This window comes from Quercus lobata, chromosome 4 (genome assembly GCF_001633185.2).
Source record: "Quercus lobata isolate SW786 chromosome 4, ValleyOak3.0 Primary Assembly, whole genome shotgun sequence".
Taxonomy (NCBI): domain Eukaryota; kingdom Viridiplantae; phylum Streptophyta; class Magnoliopsida; order Fagales; family Fagaceae; genus Quercus; species Quercus lobata.
In genome coordinates this window covers 95,208,474-95,218,809 of record NC_044907.1, presented here as the reverse complement: position 1 = coordinate 95,218,809, position 10,336 = coordinate 95,208,474, and the positions used below count along the sequence as shown (strand labels likewise).

The 10,336-nt window shown below is 37.4% G+C and overlaps 1 protein-coding gene across 1 annotated transcript; it reads right to left on the bottom strand.

The window, feature by feature from the left end:
* Positions 1-421: 421 nt before the first annotated feature.
* On the bottom strand, positions 422-3,053 carry LOC115983937 (probable serine/threonine-protein kinase PIX13). Its single transcript, XM_031106796.1, has 5 exons — positions 2,994-3,053; positions 1,862-2,021; positions 1,600-1,742; positions 1,201-1,324; positions 422-1,046 (listed from the first exon to the last, which is right to left on the bottom strand). The coding sequence occupies exons 1-5, from the start codon at positions 3,051-3,053 to the stop codon at positions 598-600; spliced, it is 936 nt and encodes a 311-aa protein (XP_030962656.1). The 3' UTR covers positions 422-597.
* Between the last annotated feature and the right edge of the window lie 7,283 nt (positions 3,054-10,336).

The following is a 10,336-nucleotide window of genomic DNA, read 5'->3' as shown; positions in this document are numbered from 1 at the left end:
TTTCTAGTTTATCAACTCAAAATTCAGATGCATGACATGCACTTAGAAAGAATGAGATCTTGATGTCTCTTTGACAAAAATGAATCATCACCGGAACCAAAAAGGTCCACAAGCACAACACAGCTCCTCAATCCTCCACATGGTTGTATGAAAAGATTATATATAACCATACAAGTATATTTTTCACACTACTGATAAGATGATGCTAATCAAGTTTTTTTCTTCTCTACTTTAATAATTACAAGCTAGAAAATGCAAAAACTCACTAGAATGAGAAACTTGAGAAGAAAGAATTCTGGATATTCAAACTAATGGATCCCAATATATAATATGCAGGCTTCGGGAACAAAACTAACAACTTTATAACACATCCTTAAGCTGTTAAGCACAACTCACCACCTTCTAAATAATTACAGTCCCGTTGCTAAATACTCATTCAGTACATACAAGTCACCAGTAAAATAATAATACTCATTGTAACTTACAAAAGATCACATTAATCAAAATTAAAAAATAAAGTGGGAATTGTTGTTTTTCATGAGTAACAATCAGCATACAAGTGAAGAATTATGCTTGCATGTAGCAGATGTATCAAAGTCACATTACTCGGGAGGAATTTTGGTAGGCTGGATTTCCATCCAGTCTAGGATGAAGTGGAGAACGATGGTGCAAAGGCTGCTGGCCTTGTCGATGAACCATAGGATGACTAGCATGATTTCTAGGCTCCCTTGGTCTTTCATTGGCAGCTTCAAACCATTCCAATTTTTCTAAAACTTCTTTCATTGATGGTCGATGCTTAGGTTCAGCTGCAAGGCACTTTAGAGCAAGCTGAGATATATGGAATGCAGCCTTGGATGGATATTTTTCCGCCAACCGGGAGTCCATGATTTGTTTCAACTTTCTTATTCCTGATAGATATGGTTTGATCCAACCCACCAGATTATGTTTCCCAGTTGGACGAGTAGTATCAAGTGCCCGTAAACCTGTTAGTATCTCAACTAAAACAGCACCGAAACTATACACATTGCTCTTGACATACAGATGCCCTGTATAATCAACATAACATATTGTCATGGCACAGCTTTTAAAACATTTAGGGTTAAGTAGCTGAAGTTTGCCAAAATTTAGGTCAAGCTTAAGCCTTACCCTCATTTGGCCTTAAGAGCACCAAAAGTCCAAAAGTTTTGGTAGAAATAATACCTGTGGCAACATACTCTGGAGCTGCATAACCATACGTGCCCATTACTCGTGTTGTCACATGTGTTTGACTAGCTGATGGACCCAACTTCGCCAAGCCAAAGTCTGATATCTTGGCAGTATAGGACTGCAATAAAACCAAAAGTTAGACAAGTTCAAAACTTATTTGTGAGACATTCTTTTTGTGACCAAGGAATTTTTAATTTTTTAATTCCATGTCGTGGTGGATCAATTGTGAGAGGTGGGTTCACAAAGGGAAAAATGGGTGTGCATAAAGGTTGGAAATGTGAACAAGATGAAAAGATGATATAATAATCAATGGGCTAGGGACAGTAGCAATATATCATTCCTTTGTGCATCTCTTGTAGTTTGATAGTTATTCACTTTTCAATAGAAATTTACCCCATCCAGCAGTATATCGGAGGATTTAATATTTCTATGAATAATTTGCTGATCAGATGTGTGCAAAAATGCCAGGCCCCGAGCTGCTCCAATTGCAATCTTAAGCTGTATATCCCATGGAAGTGGCTGAAGAGCTAACCACCCTGCATAAATAAAAGATGTGTGTGGTGAACCAAATGAACTTTTATATTTGAATTACATTCACAACACATTCCCTGCACATATGGACAGTAATAGAATTCATTATGTTTTAAGCTCTTACTTCCAAACAGATGGTTTTCTAGGCTGCCTTTTTGCATGAATTCATAAATGAGGAGTAACTCTCTGTCCGCCCTGCAGTAGCCTAACAGCTTGATTAGGTTAGGATGAGAGAGCCTTCCTAAGAAATTCACCTCTGATTGCACCAATAAATTAGCATTGAGATATGCATACATATTTAAAATGGTTTGAATGTAATGTTAAAAAGCAAATTACTGAAACATCTAACCAAACTCCAAATTACTTAATGCATGTGTGTGTGTGTGTTCTAAACTAGAATAGTATTGTGTACCCCAGACTTAGTAGCAATGAGGAAGCTGCAGTTCAGCCAAAGTAAACCAAATCACAACTGAATACATTGTTTCCTTTCTCTTTTTTTTCTCTGCAATTGTTTACAGTATTTAAGACACAGCAAAATAACATATCCAAAGGTTTCTTATGGATATAATATATCAAAGGGTTCATTATAGTTATCATCATAAAATATATCAAAGGGTTAATTAGCAATGTTTACCCAACCATCCAAATTAGAGTTCAAAATCTAACAAATTAGTGAGTTGGTTAGGGAGGACGTTGCAAGTTAATGAAAACTAACACATTAGAGCATCCCACCACCTAATCAGCCCACTAATTTGCTAAGTTTGATACTAATTTTAAATAGCATAGTAAACATTAAAAATTGATCTCAAATCAGCCCACTAATTTTAAATAGCGTAGTGAACATTACAAATTGATCTTGAATCAGGGTGTTGATTGCAAGAAAAATAAAAAATGATGATAAACATTGCAATGAGCTTATAGTTTTGGGTGGATAGCTGCAATTAACCCAAACAAGAAAGAGAAGTCGTGAATAAGATCTTACATGACTACAATTGAAAGTGGTTTATACTATTTGCAACTACATTTCCTGTCCAATTACCTTTCGCATGATCTTTTTCTAGAAGTGGAGAAGGGTACATTAAAAAGAAACAAGCAATGATGAATATAGCAACAAGAAGCACAGTAAAAGTGCAATTGAGAGGCCTAAATGTATTCACAAGAAGCACAGTAAAAGCGCAACTGAAAGGACTAAAGGAATTCAAAACACATGAACTTCACAACTATATATTATTCCCTAGCAAGTTGGGTAGAATTACCTGCCACTCCCGAGATCCTTCCAAGCTCTCGGGGCTCAATTTTTTGATAGCAATTACCATCCTATCACTACACCAAAATAAGTCTATTACATCAAATGTTAATATAACAAAATTAGTATAATGGTATTAGACATAATATCACATCTAAAAATTAAAAGTCGTTGCAATAGTAACTTAAAAATAGTAAATTATTACATTAATAATAATTAGTTGTAATAATTTATAATTTTCAGTTCCAATACAGATTTTAATACTAAATTGAATTTAGAAATTTTTTTGCAATAACTTAAATTGAAGAAATCAATTTTTTTTAATAATTTAAATTGAAGAAACTATTGTAATAACTTGATACCAATTATATATTTTGCGATATATTATAATAGATCGAAATTTCAAAGAGATGGCTTATTGCAACAAATTTAACATTGCAATAACTAAAATATCAATTATTTTACAATCCATTGCAATGACAAACATGAAGCTACAATGAATATATTATTACAATGATCTAATTCCAATTATTTTACAATTTATTTTAAGAAAAAATATGAAAAATTTAACTATTACAATAAATATACCGTTGCAATAATTTGAACCCAAATTATCTTTGTCAATTCTTGACAATCTATTGCAATGACAAACATGAAGCTGCAATGAATATATTATTACAATGATCTAATTCCAATTATTTTACAATCTATTGTAAGAAAAAATATGAAATATTTAACTATTACAATAAATATACTGTTGCAATAATTTGAACCCAAATTATTTTTGTCAATTCTTTACAATCTATTGTAATAAAATTCATGAAATAATAGCCTATTGCTACAAGATATTCGAAGTAATAAATTGTTTATTGCAATAGCAAATATATTATTACATCAAAATTTTCAATAAAATATTTAAGGTTTATTGCAACAAAATTTTTTTGTAGCACAAACTTATTACCTCAAATTTTATTGCAACACTTCGCATAAACTATTGCAATGATTTCGATGTTATTGCAACGATTTTTTTTTGTTGTAATAAACATTTTTGTTGTAGTGTATTTCCACTCTTGGATTGCCTCTTATGCTTGAGCCAACCCTTAAAAACCTACCCAAATCCTCCCTCACCAAGTACTGTATTAGGACTAAAATTCTTGGTTGCAACCTTTAATTCTGTAAAACTGAAGATCCTCAACTTTGGGGTGGGCAAGATCTGACCAAGTATTATTTCATCATTTTTGGAGCTACTACTGTCTGTTTCAGACCCGGCTGGTGGGAATAGTGACGAACAAGAGAATTGTGCATGAGGTGATTGGTTAGACTCCGAACAACTATCGTTGGTCTCAGTCTCAGAAATGGTGGGTGGGAATATTAATGGAATGGAAAAACTTGTAATTATTATCTCATAATTTTCAGGACTATCTATAGTAGACTTGGCTGGTGGGAATAATGACATTATGGAAATGGAATTATGAGAGAATCTTGGAGATGTTTCGTTGGATTCTGAACTACCATCATTTTCACAATCTGTGTTAATGGCTGGGAAGATTGATGGAATGGAAATAGGGGAGTCTGGATTTGTTCCATTCCTTATCAAACTAAAACTGCCGGACTCTGACTTGGCTGATGGGAAAACTAGTACTCTACCAGTGATTCACTTCTTTCTTCCCTTACTATACTACCACGGTGCGAGTTGTTGGCAACAAATTTTGCAACCAAAGATTACGAAATACAGAAATATTTAAAGTTGAAATAATATAGTATTCAGACACTAAATTTTTCTTGTTTGACTCAAAATTCTTTGAAACTTACCTGAATCAACATGGTGCTTCCTCATACTAATATTGGACAGAAAAATTTTGGGAGATTGAGAGCAAAAGAATTACATATGAAAAATTTGAAAGCTTCAGCTAAGATACTTTCTCATGGACTTTCACGTTCCTTTCCGCTTGACTGACTAGACCAAGGGCCAAGTTCACTTTCTAGAAGTGGTAGTTTCCTTGCGCTAAACAGTATTTTAGTAGCGACAAAGTGCGTTTGGTAGCTCTATTTGTCAAAACTGTGACGTTGAGTCTTCGGCTCATCTACTTCCCGAGAGCATTCATATCTTGCTATGGCTTAATTGCTATACAATAGGGCCTTACATCATTTGGGTTGTTCTGAGTTCTTTATGGGTCTTAGCTCATTTGGATTGACTTTGGCACTGAGCTTTCGTGGGGCTTATCCTCGACTTTGCTAATGTACTGAATCAGCCCAAGTTCATAAGCTTTGCTAGCTAGGTCCATGGGATTTATTAGAAATACTGAATGATTGTATATTGTATTTCATAGTAAAAGAATACACACGAGTGCCTTTATATAGGAGGCATATGAGTGCAGTACAAGTAAGAGTGTAGTACAAGAATGTGTATTATACAAGTAATCTAGTTGGGCCTAAAGCCCACAACACTATACACATTAACAGCCCCCCTCAAACTCAAGGTGGATGTGAGACCAACTTAAGGTTGTCAACCAAAGTACGAAGGCGTCCTTTAGGATGTGATTTGGTGAAGATATCTGCAAGTTGATCTTTAGAGGAGACTGAGATCAGCTTGAGAGCACAATGGACAAGATGATAATGGATAAAATGAAAATCGATCTCGATGTGTTTAGTCCGTTCGTGGAAGACAACATTGTGAGCAATATGAATGACACTCTGGTTTTCACAATAAAGAGGAGTAGCAGAGGATGTAGACACACCTAAGTCTTTGAGAAGCCATTGTAGCCAAAGGAACTCAAATGTGGTATCAGCAAGGGCACAATATTCTGCTTCAGTACTGGAGCGGACCACATGAGTTTGTTTCTTACTTCGCCAAGAAATCAGAGAAGAACCAAGAAGAAAGCAATAACTAGTGGTGGACCTGCGATCAGTGGGATCTCTTGCTTAATCAGCATCAGAAAATGCACAGAGAATAAGAGGAGACTGAGCAGAGTAGAACATACCATAGAAGAGAGTGCCTTTTAGGTATCGGAGAATGCACAGCACAGCAGCATAGTGAGTCGATCGTGGAGCAAACAGATACTAGCTCACCTGGTGAACAGCATAAGAAATGTCTGGACGAGTAACAGTGAGATAAATTAGGCTGCCAACCAAGCGTCTATAAAGAGAGGGATTAGACAATGGTTTCCCCCCCCCCCCCCACGAGGGAGTCAGGTGTGTATTAAGCTCAACTGGAGTGTCAACAGTCTTGCTATCAGTGAGTCCAGCTCAAGACAAGAGTTTAGAGGCATACTTGGCTTGAGTAATGTAAAGTCCATCTGTAGAATGAGTGATTTCAAGACCCAAGAAATAGCTGAGATGTCCAAGATCTTTCATCTCAAACCGCTGACTGAGAAAATCCTTAAGTTCTTGAATGCCATTAAGGTCATTACCAGTTATGATCATATCATCCACATACAGGAGAAGAAAAATAGTGCCTTTGTCAGTATGACAAAGAAATAAAGTAGAATCATAATGACTGGTCATGTAACCCAAGCGAGAGATAGTAGAGCTAAATTTGGCAAACCAAGCTCGTGGAGCTTGTTTAAGGCCATAAAGTGCACGTCAAAGGTGACAAACCTTGCTTGATTCAATAGAGAGACCAGGAGGAGGTTGCATATAAACTTCTTCACTTAAATCCCCATTAAGGAATGCATTTTTGACATCCATCTGAAAAAGGTCCAATTTACTGGTAGCATCAATAGCTAAGAGGGCACGAACAGATGAGATACGAGCAACCGAAGCAAAGGTCTCTTCGTAATTAATTCCATACTCCTGAGTAAAACCTTTTGCAATAAGACGAGCTTTGTAGCGCTCAATAGACCCATCAGAGCGAGTCTTAATCTTATATATCCACTTACAACCAACCACAGATTTCCTAGGAGGTAGAGTCACCAAGTCCCAAGTATGGTTTTTAGATAATGCATCAAGTTCCTCTTTCATTGCAATTTGCCATAAAGGGTTAGTGGAAGTCTCACGATAGGTGTGAGGCTCGTGCAGTGTAGCAAGGGCAGTGTAACAATGATAGTCAAGTAAATGTGTAGGAATGGATCTTACCTGAGTTGAGTGATGAGGTGGAATGTCTTGTGCATGATCTTCAAACGGAGTAGGAGCAGGGGACCTAAGCTCAGGGTTGGGTAGTTTGTCTTCGACCTGTTCATCTTCCAACTGTTCATTAAAGGGTAAACAAGGAAAGGGATCAAGGATATCTGGTGGTTGGACAGAGAAGTCTACAGGAGAATCAAGAGCAACTACAGGAGGATCAGGAGCAGCTACAAAAGGAATATGTGCCTCATCTAGAAAAAGATCTAAGACAGAGGAGGGAGATAGGGAGGCACGAAAGTGAGAGAGCTCAATAAAGAGGCGATGTTCCCAAAATGTAACATTTCGGGAGATACGAAGACGATGAGAAACAGGATCATAACACCGATTCCCCTTTTGAGTTTTGCCATAGCCAAGAAAACAACAAAGTTTTGACCGAGGCTCAAGTTTGTTATGCTCATGTGGCTGAAGAATAACGAAATAAGAAGAACCGAAGGAGCGAAGGTGGTGATAGTCTGGAGGTGACTCAAAAAGGCGCTCATATGGAGTTTGATTTTGGATGACAGGACTTGGAATGCAATTAATAGCATGAACAACATGAAGAGCAGTTTCGCCCCAAAAAGGAGCAGGAACTTTGGCAGAGAGAAGGAGAGCACGAACAGTGTCAAGAATATGACGAAATTTTCATTTGGCTCTACCATTTTGTTAAGAGGTACCTGGACAAGTTAGTTGATGAACAGTGCCATAGAAATGCAAAACAGCTTGGAAAGCATATTGAGTGTACTCAAAAGCATTATCAGATCGAAAAAGTTTGATATGTTTGGAAAATTGAGTTTCAACCATTTTTGCAAAATTAGAATATACTTGCAATAATTTAGAACGATGTTTCATATTAAAAATTAAGCTATAGCGAGAGTAATCATCAACAAAGACAACAAAATATCGAGATCCACCAATACTAGAGACAGAGGAAGGCCCCCAAACATCAGAATGAATAAGGTCAAAGATATCAATGGATATTGATTCACTAGTATTGAAAGGCAAAGCTGGTTATTTTCCTAACTGACATGAAACACAATCAAAATTTTCTGTAGACACTGAACCTAACAAACTTCTTGAAGCCAATTGTTATACCCGAGAAGAAGATGCATGACCAAGTCGAGCATGCCAAAGTGCAAGGGAATGAATAGAAGGAACTACAGCAGTTGCAACAACAAAAATAGGAGAAATAAGTGGAAGACGAAGGTTGTCCACGGGAAACATACGCCCAACTCTGGGACCGGTCCCAAGCTCCTGTCCCGTCCTTCGATCCTACACAATACACTCAGAATAATCAAAGATAATGTGATAACCCAACTCAGCACAACAAATGGTTCCACAATGTCTGGTCATAATATATGTTCCGTTTCGACCTCCAACCTCTCGGTTCCTGGGGTCTTTAATGTTCCTGACCTTTCTTACAATTTATTTTCTATGGGACAATTAGCTGTACGAATATTAAGAGGGTGTGGTACAAGTTTAAGTTCAGAAAATAAGTACATGTGAGGTGTCATGTGATTGCAACAAGCAGAATCCATAAGCCAAGAGGAAGGAGACATACCAGATAGAGCTGAGAGAGAAGAGGAATAAGATGCATTACCAACCATATGAATGACATTAGCGATGATGTTTTTAAGGTCATCTGTGGTCATGGTGAAAGTGCGACATGAAGACTTAGATTGTGCAGAGACAGGAGCCATTGGTTGGACACTCTCAGTGTTAGCAACAGTAGTAGCAGAAATTGAAATAGCTGATTTGTTGCGATGATAGCAAGTCTTAATATTGTGGTAAAAACGTTTGCAAAAATTGCAAAAACATTTGTTAGATTGTCGACGACAATTATTGCAACAAGAAGAAGACCTGTCTTTATTCTTCATTTAGAAGCAAAATATGCAAAAATGAAATCTACACGAAAAACTGGGTAAGGAGCACTTGGACTGCAAAACGTCAACTCTAAGAAAAAAGTCAACAGTCAACGGTACAGTCAACTCCCAGTGATGACGTCAGAAAGATGAAGTAAGCTGATGACGTCAGTTAGGGCTTACGTGGATGCTGACGTGGCATTGATGATGTCAGCGATGATGTTAGCAGGTGACCCAACGGCGCATGGAGCGTGTGAGGCGCGTGGTTCAATCTTCGCCGAAGTTTTGGACGGCGCGTGAGGGCGCATGGAGAGTCCGATGAGGTCGATTCTTTTCCGACGATGTAGATCGGAGAAAGAATATTCCAATGACGGCGGTGGTGAGATGATCGGAGCAATACTGAAGGCGCATGAGGCGCGTGGAAAAACTGCTGAATCTTTGACCGGCGCATGGCAGCGCGTGTAGGGTTAGATGATGATGATTTCGGCGTAGTTATGTAGATCAATTGAAAACATACATGGTGATATGTCTTATGTCTTAATCGGAGGTTCGATGAGGAAGATCCGACGAAGGCAGTGATCTTGATGGCAGTGTTCAAGCTTCTGGCGATGAAGATTCAACCTTGGGCACCTCTGACGATGGTGGAGCAGTCAGGAGAGGGCACGGAAAAGGTTTACTGACCGAAGAAGTCGAAGTAGTGGAAAATACCAATAAAGACAAGACTGCAAGACACAAGAAAGTTAGAGATGGCTCTGATACCATGTTAAAAATACTGAATGATTGTATATTGTATTTCACAATAAAAGAATACACACAAGTGCCTTTATTAGGAGGCATATGAGTGCAGTACAAGTAAGAGTGTAGTGCAAAAATGTGTGCTATACAAGTAATCTAGTTGGGCCTAAAGCCCATAACACTATACACATTAACAAATTTTACCTCTCACTTTCTAGTGGCCTTCGACTAACATGTGACAATGTTAGTGGCTTTCCATGGGCTGGTTTTCTTGAACCATTTTACTCACAAGTGGGTGTAATAAGCTTGGGTCAAATATGTATGGGTCAAAATTGGATTCTTTTAAATAGCAAAATTCATGGGCCTTGGGGATAAATTTGGTGGGCTGTACATAACAATTTCTAGTATTTTATCTCACGGTTAGTGGGTCGGAGTGATGGGCTTTGGGCTGAATTTGTAACACATCCTTAAGTTGTTAAGCACAACTCACCAGACCTTCTAGATAATTATAGTCCCACTGCTAAATACTCATTCAGTACATACAAGTCACCAGTAAAATAATAATACTCATTGTAACTTACAAAAGATCACATTAATCGAAATTAAAAAATAAAGTGGGAATTATTGTTTTTCATGAGTAACAATCAGCATACAAGTG